This window comes from Notamacropus eugenii, chromosome 3 (genome assembly GCF_028372415.1).
Source record: "Notamacropus eugenii isolate mMacEug1 chromosome 3, mMacEug1.pri_v2, whole genome shotgun sequence".
In the NCBI taxonomy this organism is placed as follows: Eukaryota; Metazoa; Chordata; class Mammalia; order Diprotodontia; family Macropodidae; genus Notamacropus; species Notamacropus eugenii.
The window spans coordinates 219,890,619-219,911,787 of record NC_092874.1 but is presented as its reverse complement, the minus strand read 5'-3'; the positions used below and the strand labels follow the sequence as shown (position 1 = coordinate 219,911,787).

The following is a 21,169-nucleotide window of genomic DNA, read 5'->3' as shown; positions in this document are numbered from 1 at the left end:
CTCATCTTATTGGAAAGGCTTCTAGCTTATTATTACAGATAATGCTGCTGATGATTTTGGAGAGATACTGCTTAATATTTTAAGAAATGTTCCCTTTATTCCTATGCTCTCTGTTGTTTTTAACAAGGATGGGTGCTATGTTTTATCAGAAGCTTTTTCAGCATCTATTGAGATAATCATGATTTTGTTGGTTTTGTTATTGATATGGCCAATTATGTTGATAGTTTTTCTAATATTGTACCAACTCTGCATTACTGGTATAAATCCCACCTGGTCATAGAGTATAATCCTTGAGATATTTTGCTGTAATAATCTTTTTAGTATTTTGTTCAAAATTTTTGCATCAATATTCATTAGGGAAATTTGTCTATAATTTTATTTCTCTGCCTTAGCTCTTCCTTGGTTTAGGTATCAGCACCATATTTGTGTCATAAAAGGAGTTTGGTAGTACTCCTTCACCTGTTCTTCAGAATAGTTTTTATAATATTGGAATTAATTATTCTTTGAATATTTAGTGGGATTCACTTGTGAATCCATCTGGCCCTAGGTATTTTTTTCTTAGGGAGTTCATCAAGGCTTTTTCAATTTCTTTTCTAAGATGGGGTTATTTAGGCATTCTATTTCCTGATCTCTTAATCTGGGTAATTTATATTTTCATAAATATTCATTGATTTCACTCATATTGTCAGATTTATTGGCATATAATTGGGCAAGATATTTCCTAATGATTACTTTAATTTCTTTTTTATTGGTGGTGAAAAAAGGGTGAAATACCCTTTTCATTTTTGATACTGAATATTCCTTTTTTTAAATCAAATTGACCAATGATTTATGTAGCTTATTGGTTTTTTCATAAAACCAGCTCCTAGTTTTATTTATTAGTTCAACAGTTTTTTTTACTTTCAGTCTAATTAATTTCACCTTTGATTTTCAGGATTTCCAATTTGGTGCTTAACTGGGGATTTTTAATTTATTTATTTTTTTTATTTGCATGCCCAATGATTTGTTCTTTTTCTATTTTGTTGATGTAAGAATTTAGAGAAGTAAATTTTCCCCTAAGTTTTTCCCCTAAGATTTTAATCTACTTTTCTACTGCTTTTTGTTGAATGTAATTTTCATTGAATTATGATCCAAAAAGAATATTTAATATTTCTGCCCTTCTGCATTGGATTTTGAGGTTTTTATGCCCTGATACATGGTCAGTTTTTATGTAGGTGCCATGTGCTGCTGAGAAAAAGGTATATTCCTTTCTGCTCCCATCAGTTTTTCTCCAAAGGCCTGTCTAACTTTTCTGATGTTATATTTACCTTCATAGTTTCTTTGTTGTTGCTTTTTTGGTTGGATTTATCGAGTTCTGAGAGGGGACAGTTGAGGTATAGTTTTGCTGTCTATTTCTTCCTATAACTCACCCAACTTCTCCTTTTAAGAATTTGGATGCTGTATGTTTGGTACATGCATATTTAGTATTGATATTGCTTCATTGTTTATTGTACCGTTTAGCAAGATGTAATTTCCTTCCTTATCTTTTTAAAATTAGGTCTGTTTTGCATTCAGTTTGTCTGAGATCAGAATTACTACTCCTGCTTTTTTTTTTTTACTTCAACTGAAGCGTAATAGATTCTGCTCTAGCCCCTTACCTTTACTCTTTGTGTGTCTCTCTGCTCCAAGTGTGTTTCTTGTAAACAGCATATTGTAGGATTCTGGTTTTTGATCCATTTTTCCATCTGTTTCTGTTTAATAGGAGAGTTCACCCATTCAGTTCACAGTTATGATTACTGTGTATTTCCCTCCATCCTATTTTTCCTCCTGTTTGTCCTCTCTTTCCTTTCACACTTTCCCTGCTCACTAGTATTTTGCTTCTGTCTACCACCTCCCCTGAATTGCCCCCCCTTCTGTCAAGCCCCACCCTGTCCCCATTTACTTGCTCTCCTCCTCTCTTATTTCCCTGTTGGGAAATTTAGATTTCTACATTCTACTGATTGTGTATACGATTCCATCTTTGAGCCAATACTGATGAGAGAAAGGTTCAAGTGTTGCTTATTGTCCACCCTTCCATCTTCCCCTCCACTGTAATAGGTCTTTCGAGCCTTTTCATGTGAAATAATTTACTCCATTCTGCCTCTCTCTTCCTTCTGCACCCAATGTACTCCTCTTTTTCATCCCTTAATTATTTTATATTATTTCCTCAAATTCACCTTATACCCATACCCTCTGTCTATGTACTTTCCTTTCAGCTGTACTATTAATAATACAATTTCTGAGAATTACAAGTATCATCTTCCTATGTAGGGAAGTAAACAATTCAGCTCGGTTGAATCCTTTATGTTTCTTTTCTCTTTTTACCTGTTTATGCTTCTCTTGGGTCTTGATACTGGAGATGAAATTTTTGGTTTAGTTCTGATCTCCTTATGAAAGCGTGAAATCCTTCTATTTCATTGAATAACCATTTTTTTCCATTGATGTATTATGCTTAATTGTGTGGGGTAAATATTCTTGGTTGTGGTTCTAGTTCCTTTGCCTTCCAGAATATCATGTTCTATAACCTCTGATCTTTTAATGTCGCAGCTGCTAAGTCCTGAGTAATCCTGATTGTGGTTTCAATATTTGAATTATTTCTTTCTGGCCACTTGCAATATATTTTCCTTGACTTGATAGTTCTGAATTTTGGCTATAATATTCTTTGAAGTTTTTATTTTGAATTTTCTTTCCTAAGGTGATGAATGGATTCTTTCAGTGCCTATTTTGCCCTCTGGTTTTAGAATATCAGGGCAATTTTCCTTGATAATTACTTTTTTTCTTTTTTTTAATATAATCCATTTATTTTCAGTTTTCAGCATTCACTTCCACAAGATTTTAAATTCCAGATTTTCTCCCCATCTCTTCACGCCAGGACAGTGTGCACTCCAACCACTCCTTTCTCCAATCTGCCCTCCCTTCTATCCCCCCCCCCTTTTCCTGTCCCACTCTCCTCTATTTTCCTGTAGGGCGAGATAGATTTCTATACCCCATTGCCTATGCAGCTTATTTCCCAGTTGCATGCACACACAATTTTTAACATTCCTTTTTGAAGCTTTGAGTTCCACATTCTTTCCCTTCCTCTCTTCCCACCCACCCTCATTGAAAAAGCAAGCAATTCAGTATAATAGGTCATACATGTGTAGCCATGCAGAGCACTTCCATAACAGTCATGTTACAAAGCAGTCCCTCTGTCCTGTCCTGCCCTCCATGTATTCCGTTTTCTCTCTTGACCTGCCGCCCCCACAGTAGTATTTGCTTCTGATTACCCCTTCCCCCAATCTGCTATCCTTTCTATTATCCTCCCTCTCCTATTTCTTTCCCCTCTGCCTTCCTGTAGGGTAAGATGGATTTCCATACCCAATTGAATGTGTGTTATTTCCTCCTTATGCCAAATCCTTATTCCCTCTCACTTCTCCCTTCTTCCCCTCCATTGTAAAAACTCTTTCTTGCTTCTTATATGTGAGATGCTTTGCTACATTCTACATCTCCCTTTCTTCTTCTCTCCTTTCAACACTTAATTTTATTTTTCAGATCTCCTCCCTTCATATTCAGCTCATCCTGTGTCCTCTGTCTATATACATATACATACATACATACATATATACATGCATATACACACATGTGTACATATACACATACCTACACATATATAATATACACACATATATACGTGTGTGTATTCCCTCTAGCTACCATAATACTGAGAAAAGTCTCATGAGTTACAAATATAATCTTTCCATGTAGGAATGTAGTAAACAGTTCCTTATGGCTTCTTTCCTGTTTACCTTTTCATGTTTCTCTTGATTCTTGTTTTTGAAAGTCAAATTTTCTATTCAGCTCTGGTCTTTTCCACAAGAATGCTTGGAAGTCCTCTGTTTCATTGATTTGCCAGCTTGCTGGATATAGGTTTTGCTTTATATTTCTCTTATTAGTGATTGTTAATAGTTTGCAATTCTCCTTTTGAGAACTGTTTGTTCTCAACTTTGACAATTTATCCAATGGAAAAATTGCTTAACTAAAACCTTTTTTTTTTTTTTTTGCCTGAGTGTGTAGTATGATAGCTTCCAAAATTCTGCTTTGGTGATGGGCCTTTGGGTGATGACAAGATAATTCTGTCTTCTTATTGTAGGAGGTTGTACTTTCTTGATTAGCATTGATGGCCATTTACCTATAAACTATTTTTTCGGTGAAATATTCTTTAACTTTAGAGCAAATAAGAAATAAAAAATCTTACAAATCGATATAATTTAAGACCTTCATATATTCACTAGGGTAGACATTTTGCTCTAACTTTGCCACCTGCTCTTGTTCCATTCTTTTCCAACAACATCCATATCTCTGTGTGGGAATGTTAACATTTTTCTTAAGCAGCAATACTTAAGTTCTTCTAGCTTCACCTATCCCTTTCCTCCCCTCCTCTCCTTCTTCTGTACACTCGATACTGATTGTCATGAGGAGTTGATAAGGGTGGAATAGAAATGAGATAGTGTATTTCATATTTCTTAACTCTTGTTCCCAATTTAGCCTGATTTCCCTTAGACCAGGGGAATCAGTGGCATATACTGATTTAAACAATTAATTTTGTATTAGCTCTGATGCTGTGCTAATTGTGATTTAGTCAGATGTGTAGCCTTTTTCTGAGTCCTTAGCTAATGGGCAGGCATCTTGTATAGGGTGAAAACAGATGAAAAAGAGCATACAGAGACATTGGCTCAGTCTTATAAGTAAGACTTGATTGGTGCTGCCCATAAGGATGTTTTATTTCGTTCAGCTCTCTCTGGGCAGGATAAAGAATATAAACTATTCTGTATTACCTGGCCTTCTTTGTGATTGACAAGAGTGGAATTCTAGTTTGACAGGGATATTCTTTAGATGGGAGATACTTGAAAGCATTAAATCTGTGACTTGAGGAACATGAGCTATATCAGAATAGTTACCTAAAGGGAGTGAATAATAAGATGAGAATGACTGTGATACAAAGAAATAAAGCGGTTTTGTTTTTGAGGAAGGCTTGGGCGCCCTCTGGTGTTGCCTCTCAGGAAATTTTTGCAGTTCTTTTTTCCATCTTAGTTGCAGTGCTGGAGCAGATCATAAATCTACAGTTGAAAGGGACTCAGAGATCATCTAAACTAATTCCCTTATTGTACAGATGAGAATCCTAAGACCCAGGGCTATTCAGTGAGTTGCCCAAGGTCATGCAGATTGTAAGATGCAGAGATGAGATTTGAAGTCAGGTCATCCTGACTTTATAATTCGTGCTCTTTGGCCATCTTGTCCAGCCTCCTCATTTTCCAGGTGAAGAAACTAAATGTCTCTCACTCATGTTCATACAAAATCATAAATTTGAACAGCACCACACAAATAATAATTGGAAGAGCTGGGATTGGAATCCAGGTCTTTAGATTTTTCCATTTTGTTTCCTTCATCTTTAATTTATCCAAAAAATTGAGGTACAGAGTGAGGTGGTCATGAAGAAATATGTGTGTGTACACATGTGTGCATGTATATGCTTAAGTGTGATCTGACTAGCCACTTCACAAGTGTATGATGGATATGGTTCATTAAATACCATTGCATTGGGTTGAATTATGTTTTTTCCAGGAGAAAACAAACAATAATTTTTAATCTTATCTTTTGTAATTGTCAACTAATTTTTTTTTGCCATAATTTCTTTTCACAGTGGAATGTCAAACACTTTTGTTGGAAAGTCAAACCATCACTGTCATATGTCTGCATATGAAAAAACCTTTCCTATTAAGCCTGTTAGCAGTCCATCATGGAGTAGTTCATGTCGTCGTAACCTCTTAAGCCCGAAGAAAACCCAGAGGCGATATATTAGTACAGCAGAAGAGGTAAGAAAAGCTGTCGGTATTCATAGCTATGATCTTTTCCCTCACTTAACTATCTGATCTCCGTTTGTCTTTGTTTCTCATCATTTCTGTTATGTTAATTTTATACTTATTTTTCATGATGTCTTTTGTTTTGAAATTACATTCATTTCTAAATCTTTCCTCCCTTCCCTTACATAGTGAGCCTTTTCTTATAGTAAAAAGTTAAAAAGGAGGAAAAAAATCAGTTCAGCAAAGCCGACTAATAAACTGTTTACGTCTGACCCTCTCTACAGTATTCTGCAGCCAATCCCTCTCCTCTTGATTCCCTCTCGGTTCAGACTTGGTCATTAATAGTGACCCTTGTTCAGTTTTGTTTTCTTTTGTTCTTTTCATTTACATTGTTGGTACTCTTGTATGTTGTTTTTCTGGTTCTGCTTACTTCATTCTGTATCAGTTTATATAAATCTTTGTGTCTTTCTCTGAATTCTTCGTATTCATCGTTGCTTACAGCAGCTTACACATTGCTTATAATGTGTCATTGTATCACATTTATCTCTCTCAGTTTATTTAACCAGTCTCCAGATGAAGGGCATTGACTTTGTTTCCCTTTCTTTGACACCACAAAAAGTGCTGTAATGAATAATTTGGCTCATCTGAAACTGTTCTTTCTGCCTTTTATTTCTGTAGAGTATATGCCTAGCAGTAAAATTTTGGGGTCAAAGATTATGGACATTTTAGTGACTTTCTTAGCATTATTTCATATTTCTTTTCAGAGTGATTAGAACAATTCACAACTCCACCAACAGTGTATTAATGTGTTTGTGTTCCTGCAGCCCTTCCAGTATTGACCATTTCTCTCTTTTTTTCATCTTTGCCAGCTTGCTGGATATAGGTTTTACTTTATATTTCTCTTATTAGTGATTTTTGTTGCTCTTTCATGTGATTGCTAGTAGCTTGAAAATCTTCTTTTGAAAACTTTTTAAGTTTATTGTCATTTCCTAAGTCAGTAGTTCTTTTGTAAAGCATTTTGTATGCCTAGGTGTTCAATAAACTTTTCTTGAAGAAAGACAATTTTTTTCTCCAGCCATAGTTATGAAAAGTACCTAATCTCATTCCTTTCTGTTTTCTATTGTGTCATGTTCATCTTTCTAGCCTTCCCATGTTTCTCCTTTCTCATAACCGCCCCAGCTGCCATTCACATTTTCTGAAAAAATCAAAGATGTATTTTGGGTGGGTCCTTATTTTCTCTGTTGCCTCCATTTCTTTTGGTTTTCTGGATGACAGATTTCACTGAATTTTCTCTTCTCACTTGAGCAATGTTGCATATATCAAATCACTTCCCTTCTCTCATTTAGGATTTTACTTTAACCTTGCTTCTTTTGAAACCTAATAGGCTAAGTGAGTTAGATGTCATCTCTGTTAAATGACTTTCACTCTCATTCTATCTCTAAAAAACTCAACATAAAGAAAAAGAAAAGAAGTGAAATCCAGTAGTCCCTGCTCCCCCAGCCCTTTGTTCCCCAAAAAGAAGGAAAAGGTATACGTATGTGTGTGTTTGTGTGTCATCATACTTGAGAATTAGAACCTTTTGTGACCATGGGCTGTTATATTTCTTTGGATGTTGTGAGTATTCTGTTCAGCATTCAGTTCTTTATGGACATTCAGCAAATGTTAACCAAAAGCCTGTGATTATGATTTGATTAACAACTGCATGAAAGGAAATATAGTATGCAGTTGTCAGATAATTTCTGAATACTTACTATGTGTAAGGCTATGTGTTAGACCAGTATAAAGATATGTAAGCATAAGATATAAAGATATGTAAGGTATGTTTGCATAATATTTTATAATTTTAAGAGTGCTTTCACATACATTATCTTGTGTAATTCTCATGACAACTTCTTGAGGGAGACAGGATAGGTTTTATCCTAGTTTTTTAGATAAGGTATTGAAATTGAGACTAGTTAAGGGACTTACCCAAGGTCACACAGTGTAGTTTAATGGAAAGAGTTCTATACTGTCTTTCTCAAGACCTGGATTCAAATCTTGCCTCCTACACTTATTTGGGTAGTAACTTTGTACAAGTCATTTAACTTCTCTAAATCTCAGTTTCTTCAGCTATAAGATTGGAGCACTTGGACTCACTATCTCTGGGTTATTGTGAGAACTAAATTTAATAGTGTATGTGGAAACAGTTCGTAAGTTTGTAAATGGAAGGAATTATTGTTAGTGCTAATAATAGTTATGTGAGAAAACCACTAGTCTTTTGACTCCTTTCTCTTTGTTGCATCATTCTCTGGAATGTGAATCCTGTCCTCAAAGATCTAGTTGGAAAGATAAGTCAAAAATAAGGGAAGAGTTGAATAGTGACGAGATGTCGCAAAACAAAACATGATTAATTGCCATATCATTGATTGTAAATGGTGTAATTTCTGTTGGTTGCCTGCTAAAAACTGGAGGAAATTAGGAGAGAAGGTATCAAAGGGCTAGAGTGACAGAACAGTCAATCAGTGAACATTTATTAAGTACCTACTATGTGTTGGGCACTGTGCTAAGCTCTGGAGGTACAAAAAGATGTAGAAGACAATATCCATCCTCAAGGAGCTCACAGTCTAGTGGGGAGGGCTAATAACAAATTTATACAAAGAAGCTATATACAGGATAAACAGAAGATAATTAACAGAAGGAAAACACTAGAATTCAGAGAGATTTGGAAAGACTTCCTGTAAAATATGGGATTTTGCTCAGTTGTTTCCAGTCATGTCTGACTCTTTGTGACCCCATTTGAGGTTTCCTTGGCAAGGATCCTGGAATGATTTGCCATTTCCTTTTCCAGCTCATTTTACAGATGAGGAAATAGGCAAACAGGGATAAGTGACTTGCCCAAGGTCATGCAGCTAGTAAGTATCTAAAGCTGGATTTGAACTTGGGGAATATGAGACTTCCTGACTTGAGGCCCAGTGCTTGATCCACTTCACCACCTAGGAAGCCAGTAGGTGGAAATGAATAGGGAGAGCATTCCAGACATGGAGAACAGTTAGAGAAAATTCCTGGAGCTGAGAAATGGAGTCTAGTTTGTGGAACAGTGGAGGTCAGTATCATTATTGAAGAGTAGATAAAACCTTGATAGGGAGGAAGGTATAAGAAGACTGGAAAGGTAGAAGAGGGCTAGGTTATGAAGGGCTTTGATGCTGGAGACAGGAGAGAGCCACTGGGTTTTATTCAATAGTGGGTAATGTGGTTGGACTTGAGCTTTAGGAAACTCAGTTTAGTGACTGACATGGACTAGAGTAATGAGAGACTCAAAACAGGCAAATCCACCAGCAAGCTGTTGTAATAGTTCAGGTGTGAGATGATGAGGGCTTGCACTAGAATGGTGGCAATGTCAGAGGAGAGAAGGAATCAAATATGAGAGATATTGCAGAGGTGAAATCAACAGGCCTTGGCAGCAGATTGAAGTGGGATGGAGAAGGTGAGGAGTCAAGGATGACCTTTAGGTTGTGAGCCTGAGGGACTGGAAGTAAGATGATGCCCTCGGCAATAGTAGGGAAGGTAGGAGGAGAAAAGGTTTAGGGGCAAAGATATTGAGTTCTGTTTTGTACATGTTTATTTTAAAATGTCTGTTGGACTTTCAGTTTGAGATGTCTGAGAGGCAGTTGGAGATGTTGGGGCAGACAGGATAAGGAGGTTTGAGAATCATCAGTATAGAGTTGGTAATTAAATCCATGGGAGCTGAGAAGATCAGTAAGTGAAGTAGTATAGAGGGTGAAGAGTGCCCAGGACAAAACCCTTTGGGAAACTTATGGTTAGCTGGTATGCTCTGGATAATGATCCAGCAAAAAAGACTGAGCAGGAAAGATGAGATAGGTAGGAGAAAAAAGAGAGAGTGGTGTCCTGAAAACCTAGAGAGAAGAGTGTCAAGGAGGAGAGGATGTTCAGCAGTGTCAAAAGCTAGAGAGGTCAAGGAGAATGAAGACTGAGAAAAGCTATTGGGTTTGGCAACTAAGGGCTCTTTGGTAGCTTTGGACAGAGCAATTTTGGTGGAATGAAAAGGTCGGAAACCAGATTGTAAGGGTTAAGAAGAAAGTAAGAGCCAGCAATACTGCTGCTAGGTCTGTGTCCTAAGAAAAAGGACTTAACATGTACAAAAATATTTATAGCAGCTGTGTTTTTGTGATGGTAAAGGATTGGAAACTGGGTGGGGGATGCCTGTCAGTTGGGAAATGACTGAACAAATTGTGGTATGTGATTGTGATGGAATACTATTGTGCTATAAGGAAAGCAGAGCAACTAAATCACTGTTGATTAGAGAAATGCAAATTAAAACACCTCTGAGGTATCACCTCACACTTATCATATTGGCTAATATGACAGAAAAGGAAAATGCTGGAGATGTGGGAAAACTGGAACACTAAAGCATTGTTGGTGGAGTTGTAAACTGATTTAACCATTCTGGAGAGCAATTTGGAACTATGCCCAAAGGGCAACCAAACTGTGTATAGCCTTTGATCCAGCAATACTGCTACTAGGTCTGTATTTCATAGAGATGATAAAAAAGGAAAAAAGGCCCTACATGTGCAAAAAATATTTATAGTAGCTCTTTTTGTGATGGCCAAGAATTGGAAATTGAGGGGATGCCCATCAGAGGCCGTAGACTTAGCTCTTCTCAGCAATACATCAAATGATCCAAGACAATTCCAAAAGACTCGTGATGGAAAATGCTAACAACATCCAGAGAAAGAACTATGGAGTCTGAATATTGATCGAGGCATACTATTTTCACTTTATTTATTTATTTATTTTTGCTTTTGCTTTCTCATGGTTTTTCTCTTTTGTTCTGATTCTTCTTTCACAACATGACTAATTGTGAAAATATGTTTCACATGATTGTGCATGTAAATCTATATCAGATTGCTTGCTGTCTTGGGAAAGGAGGGAGAAAAATTTGGAACTCAGAATTTTACAAAAATGAATATTGAAACCTATCTTGACATATAATTGGAAAAAAATACTATGAAGGAAAGAAAAAGAAATGGTTTCAGAAAAACCAGGGAAGACTTAATGAATTGATGCAAAGTGAAATGAGCAGAACCAGAAGAACATTGTTGGTAACAACAATATTGTACAATGCTCAGCTGTGAATGACTTAGCCAATTCTGATCAATACAGTGACTCAACAGTTCTGAAGGACTTATGATGAAAAATGTTGTCCACCTCCATAGAGAAAACTGATGGAGTCTGAGTACAGATTGAAGCATAATTTTTTAACTATTTTTCATCCTTTTTTTTTGTAATATAGCTAATATGGAAATGTTTTTCATGATATCACGTTTCTTGCCTTCTCAGTGGGTGGGGAAAGGACTGGAGAGAGGGAGAGAATTTGGAACTCACAGTTGTAAAAACAGATGCTAAAAATAAATAAATAATAGATTTACAGAAAAAGAAGAGAGTGGGAAGATAAAAAGTGAAGACGTTGATTGTAGACTGCTTTGAGGAGTTTAGCCACAAAGAGCAGAAGAGATATAGGGCAAATGTTAACTGGAATGGAAGGATCAAGTGAAGGTTTTTTTCAGGATGAGGAAAACATGGACATGTTTCTAGGTAGGAGGGAATAAACCAAGAGACAGGGAGAGACTGAAGATTACTGAAAGAGTGGGGATGATGGAGGGGTCACTCTGTTGGACGAGGCCCAAAGAAATGGAATCACTTGAGCAGGTGGAAGAATTAATTTTGGTAAGAGTAAGACCACCTCATGTGAAAGAAAGGTAAAGGAGGAGAGAGATAGTGGCAGAGAGCATATGAGTGGTGAGTCATTTAATTTCTGGAATTAAATTTCTGGAAATTAAATATAGTGGAAGAATTAACTCTTTAGGTAAATATCCTATTCTTTTTTTATTTTAAATAATCATTTTCAATTTAACATGCACTCAAAATATCCCATTTCTACATACAAATTAGAAAAGAAAAAGAATCATGTATTAAACTACAAATCTCTGTTATGTATAGATTGCTTTTTTTTTTAAAGTATAAAGTAAATTAAACATGTTATACTTTCAAAGCTATCCTACTTGTCTGTGTTTCCCTCTGAATTTCCCTCTGTTCCTCTGTGCCTTTTTAAATAAGTACCAGATAGTCTGAAGAAGGGAACGGTTATTGAAGTTGGGGAAACCAGAAAAGGCTTCATGGAGGAAGTGACCTTCTAAGGAAGATAGTGATCCTTAGGTATTGATGGGAGGAGGGTCTGTATTTTAGGCATGGAGTGTACAAAGGCACCACAATTCCTGACTCTTCCCTTAGGAACCTGCCAGAGTTTTGGTAGAACCTCCCAAACACTGCTTTCAGAAGTAAATACTTGACTCTTTTTTATTTTCTTCACAGACAGTTCGAGAAGGAGAGAGAGAGATCTACAGACAGTTGCTCCAGATGGTTACTGGAAAACAGTTTTCCATAGCTAAACCCACCACACATTTTCCTTTACACCTGTGAGTGACAGAAACACAAATTTCAAGTCAACCTGATTCCAGTGTTTAAAGTTACTTGATATTGAGACTGTATTCTTCTCTTGTTAGGTCTCGATGCCTCAGTTCCAATAAGAGTGCTTTGGAAGACCCAGTGTTTAAAGATTCAAACTCCTATGCAGCTCAGACCATTGGCTCTGACACTCCATCAAGCAGCTCAGCCAGCATTTTAAATACCCAAGAACAGCTGTCCCACCCCACTATAACATTTCCCCAGTCTCCCTACCTTCCAGATGTTGCTACAAATGAATCCAAGAATTCTGATCTCCACAGTCAACCTCACCAACACCCCTCTCCTCTACATCAGCCAAATCACATACCAGCTCCAAATGCACAGTCTGAAGGTAAACCTATTGTTGTACAAATAGAGTGTAACCAACTACTTTTTTCCCCCTAGTGTCTAAGTTCTACTCCCAAATCAGAAATACTCTTCTCTAGTCTGACTTAACTAGATCTGGAGGCTTACTAGCTGTAGTACACTTTATGATTAACTAGACAGAATCCCTCAGTTTTTAAATAAAACACTTGTGAGAGAAAGGCGAATGGCAAGAGACAAGCTGGTAACAGTTTATCTGTGCACATTTAGACCTGTTACCTACTCTTGGAGCTATTTTTTTTTTATAATGGGTCTTGTCACTCAAAAATATTCATTGGTCCTATGCTTATGAGCAACATGATTGGTGGTTGTTCATGGTTATACTGCAGGATCCTCAGTGTTGAAGGAAAGCAGTCCCGTGTTCTAAACAGTTAGAAAGAAACACAAGCATACTTTCATAAAGCAGGGGAAAACAGTGTGCAGCAGATAGAGAAGTGGGATTAGCCCTGGAGTCAGGAAGGGAGGCGCATGAAAAAAAGCATTTTGTTGGAAATCAGAATAATCCTGGATCTGCCATTTACTACCACCTATGTGTCCTTGGGCAAATCACAGAATCTCTCTGGGTCTCAATTTCCCATTTTAAAATGAGGGGTTGGACTAAATAACCTCTAATGTCACTTCTAGTTCTAATGATCTTTTTTTTTTGTTAGATTTTTTTAAAAATGTACTTTCAGTTCCACAAGCTTTTGAGTTTTAAGTTTTCTCCCCCTCTTCTCTCCCCAAGACAGCATGTAATCTGATATAGGCTCTACATATACATTCATATTAAACATTTTCACATTGGTCATGTTGTAAAGAAGAGTTATAACCAGTGGAATGAATCATGAGAAAGAAGAAACAAAACAAAACAGAAAAGAGAGAGAGCAAATAATATGCTTCAATCTGCATTCAGACTGTAATTCTCTCTTTGTGGATAGCGTTTTCCATCATGGAGCTCTAGTTATCTTATGATGTTTCTGTGACACTAGTTTAAGTCCAACTTCTGACATATTCTAGCTTTGTGACTGTGGGGAAGACATTTAACTTCTCAGTGCCCAGTTCAGCCCTCTAAGACAGTGAGTTGTAGGCTGGTTGTTCATCTGCCTTTGTGGAGGAAGTTTCTGTGCTTGAAATTCCCAACACAAATGAAATCACAGTTTAAAAACCCTTTGGTTACTCTCTACTCCCTGAACAAAATCAGAAAAATAGTTTCATAGATTATAGAAGGATTTTCAGGATGTATTGAAATGATGGGTTCTGCTTAACTTTTTCATTAACATTCATTAATACTGACATTCATTAAGAAGATTAAGTTAACTAGAACACCCTGTTCACTTAAGCATTCCATTTTATTGCTTTGTGCTGAACCCTGGGGAAATTTTTTTTCTACCCATGATGCTTATATGTTGAATACTTTTGGCAATTAAAGAACATGATGGTACTTGCCACCGAATATAGGATTTCTCCTCCATGTTTTTACTTCTAATCATTTGTTTCTTATTCACTTAACGCTTTAAAAAATTCTTTGAAATTAAAACTTTTGTGTGGTATCATCTTGAAAGTGCTTCTATCCTGTAAGATTTGAGTCAAATAGATATTTTTACATTACATTCATTTTCAAATACATCCCTCTGTCCTTTGCTGCCCAACAAGTCATCCTTTTTAGCAAAAGTTATTTTTTTTTTTTTAAAGAGTCATGTTTCCCACCTCAAGGGGGGAAGTGATAATCTAGGCATAGAATGAGACATACATATTCAGACAGGGCCAATATGTGGATTTGTTTTGCTTGATTATATTTATTGATTACAAGGAGTGATTTTAATTTTTTGTTCTTGTGGAAGGGAGAATTTTGAGTGGTAATGATAGTGATTTCCAAAAAAAAACCCAAAAATATATCACTGAAAAATTTAAGAAAGGAGCCAGAGGACATAGATAAATAAAATGGTTTTGGAACTACCATTTTAAACTTATGCTTTAAAAAAACTAAGTCCTATGTGATAGAGACACAGAGTTTCATATCCATCCCACTTTTTCTGTTTGTATATGGAGGGGATCATCTTTGTTGATGTTTTTCAAATTCATGATACTTCTTTAAAAAATTTGTAAAGAGAAAAGAAGTTCAGCAAAACCAGTGCATCAACCACATCAGACGTATGTGTAACATTCCATTCTCATAGTCTTCCACCTCTGTAAAGAAGAGTGGGAGGGACATATTCCTATCTCTCTCTCTGGGCTAAGCTTGGTCATTCTGGTTATAGAGCATTCAGATGCCTTTGTTCTTTCTGCTATATGTTATTGTAGTCATTGTGTATATTCTTTACCATACATCAATTCACATCTCTTTCTGTGATTCTCTGACTTCTTCATTGTTTCTTATAGCACAATAATATTCCTTTACATTCCTCTAACCACAGCTTGTTTATCTATTCCCCAATCAGTGACCATCTGCTTTGTTTCCAGTATTGTGCTACCACAAAAACATTGCTTTTTTTTGTTGTATGTAAGACCTTCTTGTCTTTTTCTTACAGTATATTTGTAACAGTAGCATCTTTGAGCTAATGGTATGGATATTTTAGTGCCTTTCTTAACATAATTCTAAATTGCTTTCCAGAATATGTCAGCCTGTTCACATCTTCAGCCCTTTCAACATTGACTATTTTCATTTTTTGTCATCTTTACTAATTTACAGGGTGTGAAGTGTTATTTAGGTTTCTAACTAGAGATGCTGAGGTTTTAGGTGTGTATTTATTCTTTATCCTGCTTCTTTACTGAACCTTCAGTTGTCTCAATTTCTTTGCTAATTCTCTGGGACTTTTTAAAGAAAAACTTATCTTCAGCTAGTTGGTATACTCTTGTTTCTTTACCAATGTTTATGCTTTTAACTTTTTTCTCTTATCACTATCACTAGCATTTGTAGAACCATGTTAAATAACAATGGGGAAAAGGGAGCATCCCTGCTTTGCTCCTTTTGTGGGAGATCTTTATTTCAGGATTTGCTTCTTAATGTTTCTGTTTCTCTTGGGCCTGAGATCTAAGCCTGCTCCTCTGCCATATTAGTAGAAAGAGAGTAATGAAGGGAAAAATGTGAAAGGTCAAACTGAACTAATGTTGTTGTATGTCATTGTGACGATTTATGCTACACGATTTTTGAGCTGGAAATTTAATACTTTCTAGCATTGGATCTGGTTCTCATCACTTTGTGAATTCATTAGCCCTTCTAACTTATCACAGTTTCATCCAACTGTGTTGTCTTTGTGGAACTGGAATATAGCCAAGTGTGGGAACTTGCAATGTAGCTGATTAAAAAATGTAGTAAAGTGCTACTTTGATTATTACTAATAATTATATAAATAATTATTAATTCTTATTAATAGAGTGTTCTTTGTTTTTGTCTAGGATCAGACTCTGTCATTTTACTCAAGGTGAAAGATTCCAGAGCTCCCACTCACAGGTAAACTTTGGAAAGGCCCATGTTCTTTCTCTTAGCACAAGTGTGGATAGCAAGCTAATAGGAATCCTGTGCAGTGAGGACTCCCTTGGTTGGAGTGAGGGCATAAAGAATATGAGAAAGAATTTTCTGTTAGCTCTTAAGCCAACAATATTTTGTAAGACTAGGAGATTCACTATTTAACACAATTAGTAAATACACATCATTCTATGCTGAGGTTTTATTGTCTTAAAATGGTTCTTATTGGGTTAGAGTTGGCCTTCATTCTAGTAGACATGAAGTTACCCTGTTTCTGTATTTACTCTGTCATATTAGATATATGTGCAGCCTTGTGATTTTCAGTAAATTACTGTGAATTGGGTTAGATAAATTTTAATTCAAATGGGATTTTTTTTATCGTCCTCTTAATTTTACTTAAATTTTGTATTGTTGTATTTTGGTTCTTTATATAACCTTCGTTTCTCAATATATTTGTTTTTTCTTCCCCTTCCTTGAGAACCATTCTTCCTTGGAGGGTCAAATGGGCTTTCAAGAGCCTGTGTGTGCTGCATATATTTTTAAGAGAATCTAAAAACATTTGACTAACATTACATTTTTAAGAAGTGGTAGAAAACTCATTTACTTTGAACTATGTGGGGAAGAGAGTAATTGTTCCAGTCCATTTATTTATCTTAGACTAGAATGTGCTTCCTGATATTGTGTTGGTCTCTCCTCTGGCCCAGTGAGATAGTACTAACTTTTATTTCTTTGCCAAACTTTGGCCCTTGATTTTATTAATATGTGGACAGTTTATTCTGTATGACTATTTTCCTTTGATGCCCTTTTTTTTTAAGACCTATGAATTTCATTGGTGTTGGAGGTCTTCCTGTTAAGGAACTTTCTTGACCAATGCAGATCAGTACCTTCTCTGTGTCATAGGATTTTAGAGAATTGTCTAGAAGCACTAAGAGGTTAGATGATTCACCCAGGATCACAAAGCCAGTGTGTGTTGGGACAGGGCTTGAACCCAGGACTTTTTGATTCTGAGGCCAGCTCTCTAACCACTATTCCATGCTGCCTATTACCTTTCTGCCCAATTATAATTATTTCATTTGATGTAAATGCCTTTTACTTTGTTTCCAAGTAGTCACTTTTAGTTCAGTTATAAATTCTTGGTTACTTAGTGAAACTATTTCTACTTTCCCATAAGCCTATTGTTCATTTGTCACATTTTGTTTTCCTCTTCTCTAGTCCATCCTTCTTCCAGGCAGAGCTATGGATCAAAGAATTGTAAGTTACTTATTTTTGGAATGTTTTCCCTTTTTTTCCTATCCACTTTTTTATCCAAGTAGCAAGCCAGTCATCTGTATAGTCAATAAGAATTATTCACTTACACTGTCAGTTGATTTTTTAAAAATTGTAATGGAATTAAAACATTTCAAGAACTTAGTTTTGTTAAATATGAAATAGTAGTTGAAGCCAAATTCAATTGGAAAAGTATTTCAGTATTAGTCATTATTTAGAAATGGAAAATACATGTTCTTTTAGTTTTCACATTGATAAATATAATGTACTAACATATCAGAGATCCTGAGTACACTGGCAAAACTGCTAGAGTCTTTAGCACTCAATTTTCAAAATAGATGTACAAAATAGATTCTTTCAGAATTCTATGCCAGGGCTGGTTCTTTGTCTCAGAAACCTCGGCTTTGGAGACTCCATACATAGTTACTTCTCCAACCTGCCACCAGCCTTGTCACTTTTACTAATGTCACTTGCTGTCCCTTCCCATCCTCTTTGATTTCTTGAGGGAAAAAAACCAATATATTTTACCATAGCTTGCACACTTAGGTTTTTTCCACAAATACAAATTGTGTTGAAAACTAGTGAGACTACTAAAAAGGAAAGTATTTTAAACCATCTTGTTGGCTTCTTTTTGGCCCTGGGCACCTAGGATCATAGATAAAGAGCTGGAGAGGATCTCAAGAGTCCCTCTATTCCAGCCTTCTTTTTACAGTTGAGGTAACTGAGGCCCAGGAAGAGTAAGAAATTGAGGCTAAGGTCACCCAAGTAGTGTTCCTAAATGGGATCTGAGCCCAGGTCTTCTGAGTCCAAAGCTGTTTTTCTTTCCACTGTACTATGTGTGCAGTCCTATAGAGTAAGTATTTTCACTCTATTCATTCTTAGTTTGATTTAGTTTCTTTGGTCTGAAAAGGATATTAGAATGGTTAAGAGTAAGAATAGGAAGGGGGGAGGGGGGCAATACTTTGCACTGAAGACAGTGACTTGTAATTACTGTAGGACATTAGATAAGACTTCCAGACCAGGGCCAGTCTGCTGATGTTGAGCTCTGATTCTCCTGTTAGACTTGATGGTTTTTTGGATTGAATTATTGAATTAGCCATTTACAAAGCTAGTCAGTAGTGTAGGACAATTCTTCTAGGGTAGTGGATTTCTGTGTCTCATATATTGCATAGCTCCTATGGTGCAGACGGTGAGTGGATATGCTTATCAGGCAATACAAATGAAATGGTTTGGGGATTATGAGTATGAACCTTACTGGACGCTTACTGGAAGTTAGGGTTTTTCATTTCTGATGCTCCCTTAGAGTCCTTTAGGACCATAAGCAATTGTAGGCTCCTTATTCCTCTATGCCTCCAGTTTGGAGTAACCAAATCCCCCTTCATAGTTGATTTTTAAAGCCAAATTTCTCCTTTTTGTCAGTTACTAAAGTAGCAGATTGAATCATGATGATACTTTCTTGCTATGTTTCTCTCTCCCTATGTGCTGATTCTTATTCTCATCTTTGGGAAAGACTGTATTTCCAAATGTTTATTTTCCATTTCAAAATCTCACCTTCAAGGGCCCCAAAAGATTATACTGACAAGCAACTGATTTTTTCCTCATTTATACCAGTATGATTGCCCTTTATGTCCTGATTTCTAGTACTGTGAGGTTACTCTGTCCTGGAACAAAGTGAAAAGACTAATATAGTGGGGAGTTAATACAGGGACTTTGAGATCTGGGCATCTAAGATCACAGATAAAGAACTGAAGAGGATCTCAGAGTCCATCTATTCCAGCCTTTTATTACAGTTGAGAAATTGTATGTAAATTCACATAATTCATATTTCATTCTTAATATGCATCTGAAATATGTTGAGTGCTAAAGAGATGTTACTATTTGCATTATCTTTTTTCCAATTCCTAGAACCAGCGTTTATGATTCTCGAGCACGTGAAAGATTACGTAAAATTGAAGAACAGAAAGCTTTGGCACTGCAGCTTCAAAACCAGGTAAAGGGATTAGACAAGTCCATGAACTACCATCAGCCCAACCAAGTTGAGACTTCATAAAAGGTTCTCAGGATTTGAGATGAAGTCTATTGTGACAGCTTAGGTGGTGCATTGTATGTTAAATCTATCATATATTCTGCAGACTGAAAAAAAGTAGAATAGTTTATCTTTCTCTATGTAGCTTGTACCTCTCAGAGGTAGCAGGCCTAAGTACAGTTACTGCACAACCCCTCTGATTCTGAAGGTCTCTCTTTCAGAGGCTACAAGAACAAGAGCTTTCGGTGCCTGACTCAATAGATCTGCATCTTCGAGTGCCTCTTGAAAAGGAGATCCCTGTCACAATCACCCAGGAAGAAGAGAAAGAGCCTGGTAAAGTGACTGATAGTGAAGATGAGTTTCCTGAAATCACAGAGGTGAGTTATATCCAAGAGGTATTTATGAACAAGCAGATATATCATGTTTTCTGCTACATTGGAAAGACAGGAGCCTATTTCAGAGAGCAAAAGAAGAGGAGACTTTCTAGTATTTCATTTTTATTTCTCTTACTGTGAAATGCTACTTTTGAACTTGATTTCATAATAGAGGGCATTGAAGATTAATGATAGAACCCTGATTTCTTTGAGGAACTTCATTGAAACACCTTTTATAAAGGTTAGTATCCATTTTTACTGAGTCATACTTTTGTTTTTATATCACATTAACTTCCAAATAACTTTAACTCAGATTTGACCCAGGAAATCTCTTCTTTCACAGTTGTTTGAGATTGACTTAGCCATGTATTTGCAAGTTAAACATTTGAATAAGGCCTCAAAGGGTATCAGCCACTGAGCATTCTAGGTCTCAGAAATAGGCTTCTTCAAGCAGCATAAGACGATTACTTGCTTGCTCTAAGACTAAGGTACATTTGAATGTACCTCTTCCCTTACTGTAAGTTGTACTACCTTCCCTTCCCAGGGAGCTCTCCCCTTCAAAAAACAATATTATAAAAAAAAAAGATGAAGGGAAAACATCACTTAAGCAACATCAGCCAAGTGGGACAGTGAATTTTGTGTTCTCTATTCACCGTGGGAGGAATGTGCATTTTCTCCTCTCTCCTTTATGACCAAACATCATTAAAATCATACAACATTTAGTTTCTTTTGTTGTTGTTCTTTCCATTTATGTTGTGGTTATTATGTATATTGCTTTCCTGGTTCTTCTTATTTTACTTTGCATCAGGTCATCTGATCATCATTAGGCCATCTTCAGGTCATGCTTCTCTGAATTCTATTCATATTCATCGTTTCTTACAGCTCAGAACTACTTCATTACAGTTATATACCACAATTTATTTAGTCATCACCAAATTAATGGTCATCTACTTTGTTTCCAGTGCTGCCAGTGAGTTTTTAATGTTTTATGTATTTAAAGACTTTGGTTTCAAAGAATAAAGTCAAAAATCTTTGCATGTTTAATGAGCTACTAGTTAATCTATATTCTTCTTTACAAATTTTTGTTGGTAGCAAGTAAGTATACATCCTACTTACATGTTATATTTTTTTATAAGAAAAAATAGCTCTCAGAGGAAATAAAATTTTTTAAAAAGGCTACTTTTCCCAGAGAACTTTCTAACTACCAAGACAAATATATTGTCATATTGAAAATATTTTGGATTGGAACATGAAATTAGAAGACTTGATGAGCACTGAATGTTTGAAAGCAAAATTGGACCATAGAATTGGAAGA

The 21,169-nt window shown here is 36.1% G+C and overlaps 1 protein-coding gene across 4 annotated transcripts in view; it reads left to right on the top strand.

The window, feature by feature from the left end:
• SENP1 (SUMO specific peptidase 1) overlaps positions 1-21,169 on the top strand; it is a 72,390-nt gene that overhangs the window by 27,787 nt on the left and 23,434 nt on the right. For all 4 annotated transcript variants that reach the window (XM_072654512.1, XM_072654509.1, XM_072654511.1 and 1 more), the window contains exons 6-12: positions 5,699-5,870; positions 12,228-12,331; positions 12,419-12,711; positions 16,119-16,173; positions 17,401-17,439; positions 19,360-19,444; positions 19,702-19,857. In XM_072654512.1, coding sequence (XP_072510613.1) covers positions 5,699-5,870; positions 12,228-12,331; positions 12,419-12,711; positions 16,119-16,173; positions 17,401-17,439; positions 19,360-19,444; positions 19,702-19,857 — 904 coding nt within the window. The remainder of the gene's footprint in view (positions 1-5,698; positions 5,871-12,227; positions 12,332-12,418; positions 12,712-16,118; positions 16,174-17,400; positions 17,440-19,359; positions 19,445-19,701; positions 19,858-21,169) is intronic.